Below are 17,725 nucleotides of genomic sequence, written 5' to 3' on the forward strand. Positions count from 1 at the left end.
GGTCAGTTTTTCAATTCTTCAAAGAGCAAGATTTTCATGGAGGCTATGCCTATAGCGAAGAAACAAAGAGTGTCAACTCTCTTTGGGTTTCAAGAAGGAACTCTGCCTGAGAAATATTTAGGTGCTCCCATTTTCAAAGGCAAAATTACTAGAGGTGACATTCAGGTGCTAGTGGAGAAGGTAAAGAAAAGAGCAAGCGGGTGGGCAGGTCGAATGCTATCCTTTCAAGGTAGAGTTGTCATTGCTCAATCCATTTTAAACAGTCTTCCAGTCTACAACATGTCAGTTTATAAATGGCCTTCAAAATGCATCAAAGATTGTGAAGATGCAATAAGGAACTTCATATGGTCGGGGGACCCTACTGTAAGAAAGGGTATTACTCTCAAGTGGGAAAAAGTTTGCAAGCCTCGAGAAGAGGGTGACCTGGGGCTAAGGAAGCTTAGAGAAATAAACTTATCTCTTCTTATGAAGCTTGCCTGGTCTTTCCTAGATGGTAAAACTGAATGGAGTAAGTACATGTTGAGCAAATTCACTATAAGGTCAAGAGATTGGATCTCCTACTACAAAAAATCTTTAGTATGGCCTGGGCTTCAGTGGGCTCTTCAAGAAATGTCTCCCCACTTGAGTTGGATTGTAGGACAAGGGAGAGATATCAAGCTATGGCAAAATGACTGGTCGGACATTGCAGTGGCTGATAGAGTCCAAGGGATGAATTGGAAGGAATTTACAGCAAGAGTTTCCGACATTATCATTGATAACAACTGGGCAATTCCACCTCAAGCCTCTGCAGTTCTTACAAGAGCTGGTATTGATGTTACCTTGTTACTGCCCCCTTCAGGTGAAACACATGATACTAAAATTTGGAAGTCTGCTAAGGATGGGAAATTCACAGTTAAAGAAGCATATGATGCTGTCAGGAAAAGAGAAAACATGGTTAATTGGCACAAATGGATTTGGTCAAAGCACATACACCCGAGGGCAGCTGGCTTAGTATGGAAACTGCTCCAAAAGGCAGTCCCAACGGATGATAGAGTTAGTTAAGAGGAAAGGTATACCTCTTGCTTCAAAATGCAGATTTTGCGACAAGAATGAGGAAAACATTGTTCATATGCTATGGGAATGTAACATAATTAAGAACCTATGGGTTTGGCTTGCTGACATGCTCAAAGTCTCTCCTCCTAGCTGGAACCTTCAAGGCATCATGAGAGCATCGATCGACTTGAGCCCTATTAGAAAGGAACTCTGGAATGCAGATGCAATCCATCTTATGGCACAAATATGGAAAACTAGGAATGGAATATACTTTGATGATCGATGACAAACTGAATAAATGGAGGTTAAAGAAGGAGGTCATCAAGGGTATTAAAGTTGCTGGTCTGGTGTCTACTGGCCACATGTACAACTCGGTGGAAAACTTATCTATTCTTCACTTTTTAAACATCAAAGGAAGGGTGAGGGCAACAACAAGAATTAGTAAAGCATCATGGAACCCTCCACTAATAGGGTTTGTGAAAGCAAACACTGACGGTTCGGCTCTTGGCAACCCAAGTCTTGGTGGTGCAAGAGTAATATTCAGAGGAAACAATGCAGAGTTGCTGGGAGTTCTAGCCCATGGAATGGGGATGACTACAAGCTATGAGGCTGAATGTACAACCATTGTACTGGCAGCTGAAGTGGCTGGAGGTAAGAACTGGAAACAACTATGGGTAGAATTTGATTCAAAGTCTGCAGTCTTGGCCTTCGGAAAAGGCACAATTCCTTGGAAAGTGTAAGCTAGGTGGAAGAGAGCTATTCATAAGTTTGACTATTGACACATTTCTCACATATATAGAGAAGCCAATTTCGGAGCGGATACGGCAGCAAAGAAGGGTGCAACACTCATTCCAAAATACACGTTATGGAGCTATACAAGACCAAGTTATATCACAAAACTACATTCTTTAGGGCCATTTGTTTTTGCCTCTTATAAGACCTTGATGTCTTATAACATCTTATAAGATGTGGCCCATTGATTTTGGACATTTTTTTGGTTTGTTTTTTGCCTCTTATAAGAGGCATTCTACTAGAAATGTTTTATAAGAGGCTCCAATTCTATAAGTACTAAAATTGAATCTACTTCAATTCTATAAGTCTTATAACTTGAAAAATAACTCAAACACCCCTGTCCATATACCCCTAGCCTCATTTCTCTCTTCTTCCCTTTTCATTATCTTCTTCTCCAAATAACTTCATTGCCCTAAACACCACCGGCTACCACCACCACCACCACCAAACTATTAAAACCACCACCATCATCACCACCACCACTACCACCACCATCATCACCTCCATCACCACTACCACCGTACTATTAAGACTATCACCACCATCATCACCGTGCAATTAAAACCACCACCACTTCTACTACTACCACCACCACCATCACTACCTCCACCACCACTACCACCACCGTACTATTAAAACTATCACCACCACCACCACCACCGTACTATTAAAACCACCACCACTTCTACTACTACCACCACCACCATCACTACCTCCACCATCACTACCACTGTACTATTAAAACTATCACCACCACCACCACCGTACTATTAAAACCACCACTACTTCTATAACTATCACCACCACCATCACTACCACCGTGTTATTAAGACCAATATCATCACATCCACTACCACCACTACCACCACCACCACTACCACCGTACTATTAAGACTATCACCACCACCACCACAGTACTATTAAGACATCCACTATTTCTACTACCACCACCACCGTACTATTAAGACCAATATCATCACCTCCATTACCACTACCGCCAATTAAAATATTTTCCTAAAATCGATATTCTAATTATCAAAATTGATTTGAAATCGAAAATCAAACTATACGCTTGTTTCAAATTAATCTATTCAAGTTAAATGTGATGTAAAGTAGGGTTATATTTGTCAAATAACCATCTATAAGATGTCATGTATTTGTTTTTTCTATTTTTACAAGCGCTTATAAGAATAACTTAAAATGAAAAACAAATCACTTTATAAGACCATTTTATAAGACCCTCTTATAACACATGGTCTTTAGGAGATATTTTAGGACAGATTTAAATCGCCGCAATCCAGCCCGAAACCCCGAACTTATGATCTGGTTAGCTGTCCAGTAGGGTCAGCGAAAGAAAAATAATAAAAACTCGTATTGTTGTTAGAGTATTGTTAATGTTCTTATTTTGTGATAAAGTGATACAGTTTGGACCTTGGATACGTTGCATTAATCATTATTCATTACAGATGAAAATCATATGAGGTCTATTTTTCTCTCTCTGTACAATGTGTTACGCTGCACCATTGGAGCTTGGAGATTAAGTGAACTGTTCAGTATGTATATTTACAGGGCTTAATATCTAGCTTTAAAAAAAAAAATGTAATTACTGCTGGATAAAAGTGAAATTAGTTTAGTACTGAACTTACTTATAGTGCTTATCTGCTGAGATATAATTATAATCATGGCCATGATCGACTTTGCCCAAGTACGTTCCATTATCTTTGTGTCGCTAGATTGTTCGATCTAACCAACAAGCCACTGTCAGCAAATTGATCAATATAATCATAAATTATAAGAACATTAAGCATTTCAATCTTGATCTTCCTTTTGTAGAAATTACAATTTACTCTTCACCAACTAACATTTTCACTAGCAGACTCATTTGGTATTGCAGTAATGCATAAGATTTAATAATAAAAAAGTAAATCAGAATTTATGCTAAATCGATTAATTTTGTAATTTATGCTACTAGTCGTTTTTAGTTTTTAACTGGTTAGGTGGTTACTAGTATTTGAGTGGCTTAAGTTCGAGGGCCTAGCTAGGGTAATTAATATAAAACATCACTTAAAGTGACCATAAAAAAACTCCACCACTAAAGCCAATAAAGAAGCCAATGAAGAAGCCGAATTTTGGTTACCATAAAAAATAAAAAAAATCCAAATTTTGGTGGAGGTGTTCCCAATACAATAGAGATTATCTTCATGAAAAATCATCTCATTTGAAGATGTATAATCTCTTCAAAAATTGTTTAAAATGTTATTCCAACACCTAGATTTTTCGAAACAACTTTTGTCAAGGTTAAATTTATTCAATTGATGTACTAATTTTTTTGTTGGGGTGTTCTCCTTTAGAGAAAGAATATCTCCACTAAAAATTATCACTCAATTCATCTTGTACGTCCATGTTTACTGGTGGTTAGGTTATTCATTTGGAGTTACTATAAGCTACGTATAAGCTAGGTGGAATTCATATAACCATCCCCAAAGGGAACAAAAATTGAGTATTCAAATAAGTAATCTTACACCAGATATTCAAAGTGGGAATTCTTAAACACAATTCATTTGTAATTACCAAAAATTAATAAATATATTCATTCTACTATCAATGGGAATTCTACACAAGATTCCGCATTGTGAGTGTCTTACATTTCTATCTTCTGTTGGGATGAGTGTCTTCCAAATGATAGTTTTGAGTTTTGACACCAACTGGATGCATACAAAAATATTTCTAAAAGACAAAAGTTAAAACAAACCCAACTCAATACTCCGTGCCCTAAGACCCTAACAGTTTTGCCGTAAGCCACACTGCCCAAATTGATCATCCTATCTCGCCCCTTTGATGGACCTGACCATTGGGCTCATATCGCTTTTTTAGTTCCAACCATGGCGGCCTAGTGGACTAGCATTCCAATATATGTTAGATTCCTAATAAACATAAAGCAGAAAAAGAAGATATACTACTTACCGAATAGCTTAGAGGAACAGAAAGCAGAAGAAGAATCAAGAATGACTTGAGATGCTCTTGCTACCAATAGTCGCTTTGAGCTCCCTTTCTTATATAGAATACCATGATTGTTGATCTCTTAGGAAAGGAACGACATTCAATTAGCTTCCGAAAAATGACATACAAATATGGTTAAATTTTAATGTGCATTTCTCCATACAAGATATAATTGGGAATCAAATTTCTCTCATTCATGTCACCTGTAAAACATCCATATATAAATATGATGAATAATTTGGAAAAAATCTGCTTACAGCCTATGGATTTTTTCAAGAAAACCTTGATTTTTGAAGATTTGGTGTTAATTGTCAATCATCATTTTTGGGCAACTTATTGACATACCAATAATTAAATTGTTTTAACATTACTACATTGCCAAATCTACCACCACTCATTAGCAACTTTCTATTTTTTTTAAAGCAGTTATTCACGGTTAGTTGAACCTTATAGTTTGAGAGTATAGAATTTCAATTACCGCCACGAAATGATTTTTCGGTGGTTCATGTCCATTGACATTGGATCATTCTCATGGAAAATTATGATTCAGATTAATGTTGTTTGTTTATAGTATAGTACAAAATATCGTGCCAGTTCAATATATCGGATGAGCCATTTCTAAATATTTTTTTGTAGATACCAAGTAGGGGTGGCAGTTTTGTACACGACCCGCTAACCCGACACAAAATTAGCGGGTTTGGGTTGGAAAAAAAGGCTTTTGGGTCATTTAAGGGTTGACCCGCCAAACCCGTCAAATAAATGGGTTGGGTTAGGGTCACACATGTTAACCCGAGTAACCTGCTAGTATACCCGATTAGTTCCCAGGTCCAATGGGTCGGGTCATCAACCCGTGACCTGTATGACCTGTTTTAAGTCCTTAAACATATATGTTTCCGAATTTTATTAAATCTCATAATCCCAATTACCTAAAAGAAAATGGGTCCTATTACTGACGGACCCCAATTTGTGTTGGGCGGACTCCCACCAAAAAAACAATTATTACAAGTTTGCCATTAGTTTCAAAAAATCTAAAAAAAAAACAATTATTACAAGTATGCTATTGGTCCAAAAATTTGAATTCAAACCCCAAACTTAAACGCCGGCTTAGGTCGTTCGGACTAAGTCCCGGGCGACTTGGCCACACGTTTTGGGACTTAGGTGTGGCGGTCGTTTGGACTAAGTCCCAAACGGTTGTCAGTCGTTTGGGACTTAGTCAACGATCCGCCACACCCGGTCAAGAGCCCAAAACACGTAACTATATATTTTTTCAAAGTTCAAATCCCAAACGACATACATCGGCCGTCGTTTTGGACTAAGTCCAAACGGTGTGGCCATATCGTTGGAGACTTACTCCAAACGGTGTGGCCATGTCGTTTGGGATTTTTCTACGTCCAAATGGTGTGACCATTTTTTTCTAAGTCCAAATCCCAAACGACATGGCCACATCGTTTTGGACTCGATCGCACGGTGTGGTCATGCCGTTTGGGATTTGAACTTTGAAAAAAAATTCAAAGTTCTGTTTTTTGGGCTCTTAACGGTGTGGCCGGGTCGTTTTTGACTAAGTTCCAAACGGGTGTGGTCAAGTCGTTTGGGACTTTCAAAACGAAAAGGTGGTTTTGGACTAAGTCCCAACGCGGTGTGGCAAGTCGCGTTTGGGATTTAGTCCAAACGACCTAGCCGGGTCGTTTAAGTTTGGGGTTTCGAATTCAATTTTTTGGACCAATGGCATATTTGTAATAATTGTTTTTTTTTTTAGATTTTTTGAAACTAATGGCAAACTTGTAATAATCGTTTTTTTGGTGGGAGTCCGCCCAACACAAATTGGGGTCCGTCATTAACAAGTACCAAGAAAATACTAAATAGAAAATGATCAACTAGATTTAGAAGGATAAGCTGGCAATCCAGCATATAGAATATTATAGATTCATTCAATAAAATATATTATCACGTACATTAACATTGAACCCTTACCCTAGTCTCAATTATATAAAGAGAACAATGAAGCCGTCAAAGTCACAATAATATTTGCATTTATTTAATAATAGGTTTGCCCACGAGGTAGCAAAGTGGATAAACTGGACATGCATGGTTGTTGTTTCTAGTTTGGTTATGTTTTTTGTTTGGCTAATAGGTTGTTTCACTTGTTTGGTTCAGGCGTTTAGCAGATGCATGTGCTTCAACAACTCTGCGCACTTTTGTAAGTTCTTTTATTATTTAGATTAATAAATATTCTTTATCCAAAAGAAAAAAAAAATAGAACTTACGGGTTATCTGTTAACCCGATCCGAAATTGACCCGGCTTAGCGGGTCACCCGTTGGATAACCCGTTATATATGCGGGTTGGGTTTGGGTTTGACAAACTTGACACGATTAGTAATTGGGTCGGGTTTGGGTTTGCTCTCCTAACACGTGACCCGAGTATGACACGACACGAATCCGACCCAACACGACCCATTTCCACCCCTAATACAAAGTATATAAGATTAGTAAAATGAGGTCTCGAATCATTGAAATCCTTGTAAACTTTCATAAAAATCGTGATGTATTGGAAATTATCGCCAATAAGGGGAGCTAACTAATAAAACTTAGCAAATCAATGTATTTCACAAAATGTGACATTTTAGACTATTTTTATTTATTTATTTTATTTTTGAAAAAGTTATAGGGTTGAGACAGACCCCTACAATGTTGATTAAACTTCAAAGAGTAGTTACAAACCTTTTTAAGAGTATGGTCATTAGAGGGAGAATCATCACTACAACACTAGGCTCTAATGAAAATATAAACAACCAATTTTTTGTAACTCACTAAGTCATAACTATAAGCAACGGGTACTTGCAAACATAGTACAAAATATCGCGATATGTATTGAGTTTTCATAAAAATATATGATAATATTCAGGATATCAATTTGAGATATTCAAATGCCTCAAGTGCAATTATCGTTGGAATATCCTCAAATATCGTAATATAATCATGATATCTTGATATTTAAAAAATACCGTGATATTTACATACATTTTATCATAACAATTACTCTAGTACTCCTCAAATTCTCTTCTTCATCAACATTTTCACCCAGGTTCAAAGCTCTCAACTCATAGACTCAATTACAATAGAACCTCGATAATATAATACCCTTTTGGGATGAGACAAAATCCATTAATTAAATGATTTTAATTAATTGGTAAATAACAATGTATATTAATTAATGAATAAAGTTACAGTTATTAATTTTCTAATTATATTTATTATTAATTCATGTAATAAGTGGGACATAAATTTGGTTTTTGAAAACTTATAATATATATTTTTTTTGATAAATTATGTGCAATATATAAGGTGTTAAGGATCATATGCTATCACTGGGGGCCTAAGATCGAACATTCAGGTCAGAAGGTAGTCATTGACATGTATGTTTTTTTTAAGTGGAAATTTGATTGATAATGAATGATAACGATTTTTTTTTTTTTTTTTTTTTTTTTTTTTTTTTTTTTTTTTTTTTTTTTTTTTTTTTTGTATAAATTTACCAAATGTTCTATTATGTATATAAGCTAGGAAATATGTATATGTCAGAATTATATTATATATATGATCATTATCATATAGTAATCTTATATATAATGGGAAAACTTGCCCCCGTTATTAGTCCCCGTATTCTCCTTTTTATACCAAGATTTTTAATCTAAAGGGTACCCAAAAGTTTCACCCACCAAATTTTAGAAATGCATTAAGTGTAAGGGTATGTTTGTCCTTCAACAACAAACTTAAAAACAAAAAAAAACAACGGAAAAACACGGTAACTTCTACATTCAAAATATGAGCGAGCCAAAAGACACCGTTTCAACCCCATTTTCCATCTCTGCCTTCTCCATCTCTAACTTCTCCATCTCTGTTTCCTTCTATTAAAAACTCCATTACAAACTCCAATTTCATTTTTTAAACTCCATTACTAACTCCCATTACGAACTCCAATTTCATTTTTTTATATTCTCTTTTGTATATTCTCTTCTCTACCTCTTATTATCAATCTCCTTTTTTTTTTTAAGAATTGCACTGACGCAATGGATCAGGTTAGTTTTTCACATGTCTTTTTCTAACCTCATCCCTTCTTAGTTTGAGCATTTCGTATGTTTATTTTATATCATTTTCATTTTTGTGTTTGTTCCTGTGTTTCGATTTTAACAAATGAGTTAGCTAATCGGGTGTATGCGAATAATGCCTGATACTTGAAGAAGGCATCTGCGTAGTATTAGGGATAGAAATAGATATCAAAGGCGGTTTCAAACACCACATTCGTCTACTCATACAGAAGGTATTCACACAACATAATTTTTTAATCAAATTCTCTTTGTGGGTGGAGGTCTTTGTTTATTGACAATCATTTGTCTCGTTCACTGTTTTCCAGTTTCAGCATCACACCCTGCGCGTGTGCGTCTTACCAACATTCGTCGACAGGCTAGATACACAAACACTCCTAACAATCGCATGCAATTAGGTATTTTGATTTTGATTTTTTTTGTGGTTTCTCATTTTAGTGCAATTAGGTTTCTGCTTTAATTATGTTTTCTGCTTTTATTTTATCATAGTTTCTGAGTCAACTGCCTGTTTACAATGTCTACAGATTATCAGGATGTTAACACTCCTACGACATTATGTTTTCTACTTTTATTTTTTCATAGTTTCTGAGTTAACTGCCTGTTTGCAATGTCTGCAGATTATCAGGATGTTAACACTCCTACGACATCAGCACCAATTCGATCACAAATACCTTCAAGGATAAGCATTGGGTTTTATAGATGTGCCAGGAATTTTGTTCAACTTGAAGACTTTGAACCATACATTTTACCTCAGCCTAGAATTTGTAGCAGTTGTGGAGCCAAACAGTTCGTTCATGAAACCGCTGAAATATGTTGCTCAAAAGGAAGAATAAATCTACCGAGACCAACGGCGCCACCTGAATTAGTTCAACTGTTTCGTGATGGGACTGACCTTGGGCAACATTCCAGAGAAAATATCCGTTCGTACAACCATATATTTGCATTTACTTCAATGGGAGTTGATTTTGATCAAGATCTTGCAAATGGACGGGATGGCGTATACTCATTTTGTGCAAGCGCGTCTATTTATCATAGGATTGGAAGTCTGCTGCCTACAGCTGGTAGAAGGCCAAGGTATTTACAGATGTATATCTACGACATTGATCATGAGGTAGAAAATCGGCATGCTGAAAACCAAGCCTTGCGAACGAATGTTATATCTACGTTAACAAATATCCTTGACAACTGTAATAACCCCTTTGTCGGCGTGTTCAGACAACTCGGCCAAAGAGATGATTTGCAAAATTGTCGCCTTATTATAAAAGAGTTGAGAATTGATCGCCGGGATCATGCATTGCCAATGGCATCGCAGTCATTTGCAATATTGATTGGAGATAATGATCCAGAAGGATTGGAACCAAGAGATATTATTGTTCAAACATAAACAGCCAACTCCGGCAAATCCCAGATACCGCTGGATATTATGATATGTTACAATATCCTTTAATGTTGCCTTTTGGTGAATATGGTTGGGACTTGGGTGTGCATCGTAGCAATACAAGAAGAATAAGTTGTCGCAGTTACTATGCGTATATTTTGCAGGTATGTATAGACTTCATAAAACCAAATAAGCTATGTGCTTCGCTTTGATATTTTGTTTGTGTTGGTTACTACATTTTGGTTTTTTAACAATACTATGTGGTATATGTTATTGTTGTTAGACAACTAACTTTTAATACTTTCATTTGTTAGAATCCTTCCTATCAAGAAAGAGAGGCGTTCAATCGACCTATGTTCATTGGTTCGTCATAATTTTAAGAATATACATGATTTGACGACTTTACTTTTCAAAAAAGAATTAACTTAAAATGTTTTAATAAGTTGATATGTTCTAAAATACATTGCCTGCTATTAGAATCTCTTTAAAAAAAAATGCTGAAAATGTGTTCTGGAAGGGTTCGGTGGAAGAGAAAGGACACTTTTTTCCGTCGATTTCCCTCAGTTCATTACATTTGCTTATAAAAAGCTTTTTTTTTTCTTAATTTTTTTTTTTATATGCCTTTGTATACACTGATTTTTTTTTTTTTTTTTTTGAGATATGGATTGAATTTGTTTGGAATTTGTTGGATTTAAGGCAAAACGCAGTTTCATATCTCTCAAGTGGTTTAAAACCGTTTTTGGAGTTCTTGGGTTTATCATTTAATTTGTTATAATCATATGATGTTTTTGCATGATTCTTTTGGAAATGATTTTTGTTTTTAAATTTCAAATTATCAAGGATTTTGTTGGAGAATATCAACAGTTTAAGTATACGATGTCTTTTGCTCATTAGTATTGCCCCATGTATTACAAATTCTAAATTCTCATGTTCACTGCTACTCAGATTCGGCCTTCTGAAGTCTCATTGTTTCTTTTGGGATGTCGCCTTCTACAACAGTTTATAGTTGACATGTGTGTCAAAATTGAGACGATGAAAATGAGATTTTATCGGGATAATCAGCAAACTATTAGGTCCGAGTTGTACCAGGGCATTCAGGATGCACTAAACTCTGGGGAGACACATGCAGGTACCTTATATTTTTCGCCTCTATAATAACATCATCTTCACATTGATTTTCTTCATTTCACATTGCTTATTTATTTAAAACTTAAGAATTTTCACTTATAATGAATAGGCAACATTGGCAAAAGGATAATACTCCCACCTTCTCATATTGGTAGCCCTCGGGATATGCATCGCCACTATCAGGATGCAATGGCATTGGTAAGGAGGTATGGGAAACCATATTTATTGATAATTGTAACGTATAACTCATCTTGGCATGCAATTACTCGAGAAACAGAATTTGGCCAACGTACACAAGATAGACCTGATTTAGCTACTAGAACATTCCATTCTATTTTAGAAGAACTTAAGCATGATTTGTTTCAGAGACAAATTTTGGGTCGAGTTATTGCACAAGTTCATGTTATAGAATTTCAGAAAAGAGGCCTACCTCATGCTCATTTTCTGATCATCCTACATGAAAATGATAAAATACACAATCCTGAGGATATAGAAAAAATTGTTTCTGCTGAAATTCCCGATCCCAAGACTGAACCTGATTTGTATAGTGCAGTAAAAAATCATATGATACATAATGCATGTGGAACTATTAATAGGAGCGCAGTTTGTATGAAAGATGGTAGATGTAGGAGTGGATTTCCTAAGTCATTTGCACCTACGACTTCGCATGGTATTGATTCGTATGCTACATACATGAGACGTGATAATGGAAGGCATGTTGGTATAGGAAAATACACGTTAGACAACCGTAATGTTGTTCCGTACAATCCTTATTTGCTATTAAAATATAACTGTCATATTAATGTTGAGATTTGTTCAAGCATCACTTCAGTTAAATATTTGTATAAATATGTTTTTAAAGGACCTGATCGAGTGTCATTTGGAGTTAGTACTACACCACATCCAAGTGAGGATGAGATTTCACAGTTTGTAAATGCCAGATGGATCTGCCCCCCTGAGGCTTTTTGGCGATTATATTGTATAAGTTTCCTTTAAATGGCATGTTTCCTTCAGTTGTTGCCTTGCAGATACATTTTCCAAATAGGCAACAAGTTTCTTATTATAGTGGTGAACTTATTGAAGATATATTAGATGATGAACACAGATTGAAAACCATGCTTACTGAGTTTTTCAAAACCAATCTTATTAATGAGGAGGCGCGCCAATATCTTTACTTAGAGTTTCCCGAATACTTTTATTGGAATTCCACTCGTAGAGAATGGGTTCGTAGAAGTAATAAACGTAGAACAATTGGAAGGATTGCCACAGTTTCTCCTATGGAAGGAGAACAATATTATTTACGTCTGTTATTGTTACATGTGAGAGGTCCCACTTCCTTCAATGATTTGCTAACATTTAATGGTGTGCCTGTTGGTACTTTTAAAGAATCGACTGAAAGAAGGGGTTTGCTTGAGCACAATGACAACATTAGAAGTTGTTTAAGAGAGGCTGCAAGTACACATATGCCTTTTTCTTTAAGAAGATTGTTTGCCACCATTCTTATTTACTGTCAGCCAAGTGGAGTAAGACAACTTTGGGATGAATTCTACCTATTTATGATTGAAGACTACGCTCCACGTAATGATAGAAATGGTAATACTGAATTATTCATTAATCGTCTTCTAAAGGACCTAGATCATATTTTGTCTGAAAAACAAAAAAGCACTTCTGATTTTGATTTGCCAAAAATTACTGGGGACATTGATGGAGATATTGAATTAACACGGCTTATTATTGAGGAGAGATCTATACAAATCCCTAATGAAGACCTCATGGCGCTTGGGGACCTTAATGTTGAACAAAAGCAGGCTTTTGATAAGATCGTTTCGGTTGTTCAACAGAAACAAGATTCTATTTTTTTCATTGATGGTCCAGGAGGAACAGGTAAAACATTCTTATATAGAGTACTTCTTGCATCTCTAAGAAATGATAACCATATTGCAATAGCAACAGCGTCATCGAGAATTGCAGCCATAGCATTACCTGGGGGAAAAACTGCACATTCTAGATTTAGCATCCCGATAAATATTGATTCATTGTCAATGCAATGTGTAACATTTCTAAACGGTCTGCGCTTGCCAAGCTTTTGTGTTATGCAAATATACTTATATGGGATGAAGGAACTATGGCTCATAGACATGCATTTGAAGCTTTAGATAGAACCTTAAAAGATATCACCGACTCTAATCTCCCTTTTGGCGGAAAAGTTATTGTTCTTGGTGGTGATTTTCGTCAGACTCTTCCTGTTGTCCCGCAATCTACTAAAGCTCAAGAGATTGACGCATGTGTTGTCAAGTCATTGTTTTGGACAAAAGTTGAGGTAATTTCTTTAACACAAAATATGCGTGCAAGAATTGATCCAATGTTTGCTGATTTCCTTTTGCGTATTGGCAATGGTAATGAGCCATATATTGATGACGATAATATGATTAGATTGCCTGATGATATTGTCATGCCTTGGAGTGGTGAACAATCAATAAATGATTTAATAGATTTTGTTTATCCTTCATTAAGTATTAATGGATGTAATGAGAATTACATTATTGACAGAGCTATTTTAACACCGAGAAATGATATTGTTGATAAACTTAATAATAAGGTGATAGGGCTTTTCCCAGGAGAAGAAAAGACTTATTACTCATTTGATATTGTTTCCTTTGATCTTCAAAACTTATATCAACAAGAATTTTTAAATTCAATTGCACCAGGAGGCCTGCCACCGCATCGTTTAACTCTTAAAAAAGGTTGTCCAATCATGCTTCTTAGGAATATTAATCCAAGTATAGGATTATGTAATGGCACAAGATTAATTTGTCTACGCTTTTATGATAATACTATATATGCTGAGATTTCATCTGGACAGTTTAGAGGTAAGAGAGAGTTTATACCGCGTATACCTCTAAAACCAAATGTCAATGAACAGATGCCATTAAGTTTTACTAGAAAACAATTTCCAATAAAACTTAGTTTTGCTTTAACTATTAATAAATCACAAGGACAAACTATTCGAAACGTAGGTATATATCTTCCTGATCATGTTTTCTCCCATGGGCAGCTATATGTTGCGTTGTCAAGGTGTGTTTCATGGAATAACATTAAGATATTGGTAAAAAATGGATCCTTAAATAGACGTGTTGGAACTTATACCAGAAATATAGTGTATCGTGACGTGTTGCTTTCAGAAGATGATGATATGAGTGATTAATATTGCAAGAAAATATTGTTTATTCCTCTGCTAGCTTCTATATTTAATTGTATGCAATGATTCCTATGTGTCTTCTTAACGTTTAGATTTCACCCATGACTACATAATATTTCTTCCCATAATGTACTACTTTTAGATAATGACACTAGGAATTCTTAATATTTAAATTCTACGCAGTTCCTTTGATAGTTTGTATCATTATTACTTTTTCCCTGTTTTATTATTTATTTTTCTACTTTTTTTTCCTAGCTTTTACTATATGAAATATAATGTGCTCTCTTTACGTAGTGTGCTCAGCAGTGGCAGATTGCATGTATTTATTCCTATACGTCTCATTTTTAAAACATTTAACCCATGACTATCACCATAATTAATATAAAAAAGTTTTTAGCTCCACCAATGCAAACCGTTGTTGCATTGCTGGTCCCAAGCCCAGATAAAGGAGGAGGGAAAACAACATTACTATGCTTTCCTATGTTCATAATTGTACAAAGTCGGAATCACACGACTAATGGCTAAAACAAAAAACATATACATGAATAGTTTATTCAGTTTTACTCTTACTTTTTTTGAAATGTTTTCACCTTTCTTGGACTTTTGCTTTGAGGACGTATCTTTCTGTTTTTTCGCAGGAGTGACTCAAAATAAGTGTGGTTGATAGATGTACACTAGATGCAGCAGTGATACTGGATACTATTCGTGAAGAAGCCACACAAGTTTGCATGGCAAGACATACTACCAAAACATGTTTTGTAGTAGCTATAGCACTGTGCAGAAGAGGACGTCAGGTTGGTGCACTTATTATTCTCCCCCTCTTCTTTCAATGAATAAATTCTCACAATATTTAGTCGTCTTGGTTATATCTTATATGAATCCATGGAACCTTCTCAATTGGAATAGATCATTGTGCCACTCCCCGATGAACTCAAAAGCCTAAAGTCGAAAATTCCTTTAGATTTCCACGCCTGTGTGCTTCGTGCAAGCAGTGCCAACAAATATAAATGCAAGGTGCTAGATTTTCATGAATTTTTTTAGCACAGAATGCAAAATAATAGATGGAATCTTCTTTAGGCAATTTAACCAGTTTTGCTTCGCAGAAGAGGAAAGAGTAATTAATATGTTGGGGTCTCCAAATCCATAATATGTCATAGTTTGCCTATGACAGTGCTGCACCAACTCATTGACTTTGCTTATAAAGCTTTGGGAACTCCGTTAAGGCTGTATGTCGCTAAAAATATCTCTATATATTTATTTTACAGACTTACATGTTTGTCAATGAAAGACACGAGTCCTAGAAACATCCTTTTTTCGTCGTATAGAGGGAAACCTCATTTCATCATCCTTAAGCTAGGGATGGCAACTAATATTTAAAGGATTGCCAATATTAATATAGTGCACACATCCTCGGACGTTACCTTGCTAATCTGCTTTGAAAAAAAAAATTACATTGTCTCAGAAACAGGAGTTCCCCTGTCCTGATGCCTTGATTGAGATATGATTATTCATTATAGCATGGGTTAAATTGTATCAAGTAATAGACTATGCAACTATATTATCCTGGAAGATTTATGTGCCTCCACTTGGGGTGTTTGCTTTGTGTGGACCTTTTGCTAATCTGTTTTTTCTTAACTGATTTAGAGTTGAATTAATGACATATATATAGACATATTTTTGCTTAACTTATTTAGCCATGATCCTCCGTTCAATAGAATTTTGAAATACATTGATGAGAGTCAAAGGCATGATCCCCCTGACTATCCCCATTCATAGAAAACATCAGGGTTAGATCGGGATAACACACACACACACACACACACACACCAACCCAAAAAAAAAACAACTAAAACTTTTTCAACAGGATTTGGAAACTCTCGGCACAGTTGCAACTTCCAATGGCTGTCTTTTTTAATTTGTATTAACAAGTGCTAATTAGGTTTTTTTTTAAAGTCCATGCACGCTTACCTTTTATTTTTACGATAAAGCGATTTCCCAATGACCTAACCTTTGCCATTACTGTACACTTATCACAAAGCCAACCCATTCCTGATTTCAACTATTAAAGGGAGGGTATCCACAACTAACTAAAAACATTTTTTACTCCGCCAATGCAAGTTACATTCTTGCGTTGCTGTTCCCAAGCCCAGATATAGGAGGAGGGGCAACTGCATGTCAGACACTTCCACTTTTCTTAGAATTTGCACACAATCTAGTTACCGTAAATATCTACTATGTAACATAGACACCCATTCTTATTCGAAACTGAAGTACCTCATAGTATGGTGCTTCGTGTCTTTGGTGTCAGTCTAAAATATCAGTACGTACTCAAACTCTGTACAAGACTATATTATTGGTCAAATCCTAACTTATTTAAGACATTAGCTGTCCTTTTTACTTCTAAGTTCGTGTTTATTTAGTTATCTCTTAAATTATAGTCCTACATTATTTTCATATTCTATTTTAGATAAACTTTATAAGGATTTATTATCTACTGTTTTGGTTAGCACAAATGTGGCAGAGAAGGAGCTGAATAGGGAAGAAACTGAGAGAATCGAGACAAGCCTCCAGGAACTAGACGCTTCTAGGCAGCCAAAGGAAAAAGACCTTAAGGTTGTGCGATAGTCAAACATGAGCAAGAAAAATAGGGCCGAAAACTTCAAGAATGCCGTTACATATGGAATCTATTTGTGAATTTTGGCATACGGTTTCTGTTGACCAGCTGCTGTACAATGTTTGAAGAAGAATAAACTTTAGGAACAACAAGTTTCACAACTTGGAAATTTTCAGTTACGCATCCATGATCAGGTACCCTGATAGTATTTCAGTTTCCCATAATAGTTCTATCCAAAGCTGATCAAAAACATATTTTTCACTTCATGGATGACCCAATTATGATTCTAGGAATGCTTGGAGTTATTTAATACTATAACAGGTTTTTGAATATTGTTATGTGTTCTAAATTATAGATGATATTGCTGGAAAGCGCGAATGCTACAACAGAAATAGTAAGTGCATTGAGAATTGGAACTAAAGCAATTGGGAAGCTGTAGCAAAATATGTGAGTGAAAATTTACATTATGTAAGCTGTACTTC

The 17,725-nt window shown here is 35.6% G+C and overlaps 2 protein-coding genes and 1 long non-coding RNA gene across 3 annotated transcripts; all 3 read left to right on the forward strand.

The window, feature by feature from the left end:
• The first annotated feature begins 1,292 nt into the window (after positions 1–1,292).
• Positions 1,293–1,772, forward strand: LOC147499681 (uncharacterized). The gene has a single exon (XM_086563515.1). It carries the CDS (start codon positions 1,293–1,295, stop codon positions 1,770–1,772), a length of 480 nt encoding a protein of 159 aa, XP_086419641.1.
• Positions 1,773–10,354: 8,582 nt separating this feature from the next.
• LOC147499682 (uncharacterized) lies at positions 10,355–11,635 on the forward strand. Its single transcript, XR_015196402.1, has 3 exons — positions 10,355–10,466; positions 11,248–11,431; positions 11,540–11,635. It is a non-coding gene; the product is annotated as an uncharacterized LOC147499682 (long non-coding RNA).
• A 488-nt stretch (positions 11,636–12,123) lies between these two features.
• On the forward strand, positions 12,124–17,254 carry LOC147499683 (uncharacterized). Its single transcript, XM_086563516.1, has 4 exons — positions 12,124–12,360; positions 12,459–13,497; positions 13,551–14,300; positions 17,097–17,254. The coding sequence occupies exons 1-4, from the start codon at positions 12,124–12,126 to the stop codon at positions 17,252–17,254; spliced, it is 2,184 nt and encodes a 727-aa protein (XP_086419642.1).
• Positions 17,255–17,725: the final 471 nt, after the last annotated feature.

The sequence above is a fragment of the Coptis chinensis genome, chromosome 5 (genome assembly GCF_015680905.1).
Source record: "Coptis chinensis isolate HL-2020 chromosome 5, ASM1568090v1, whole genome shotgun sequence".
NCBI lineage: Eukaryota > Viridiplantae > Streptophyta > Magnoliopsida > Ranunculales > Ranunculaceae > Coptis > Coptis chinensis.

What these genes read in the sequence shown, in the direction of transcription:
- LOC147499681 (XM_086563515.1), top strand. Translation starts at nt 1,293, where the DNA reads ATGGAATATACTTTGATGATCGATGACAAACTGAATAAATGGAGGTTA.
- LOC147499683 (XM_086563516.1), top strand. Translation starts at nt 12,124, where the DNA reads ATGAGACGTGATAATGGAAGGCATGTTGGTATAGGAAAATACACGTTA. An exon ending in ATGTGTAACATTTCTAAACG is followed by an intron (nt 13,498 to 13,550) that starts GTCTGCGCTTGC and finishes TATGGGATGAAG; the next exon opens with GAACTATGGCTCATAGACAT. An exon ending in TTCATCTGGACAGTTTAGAG is followed by an intron (nt 14,301 to 17,096) that starts GTAAGAGAGAGT and finishes ATTCTATTTTAG; the next exon opens with ATAAACTTTATAAGGATTTA.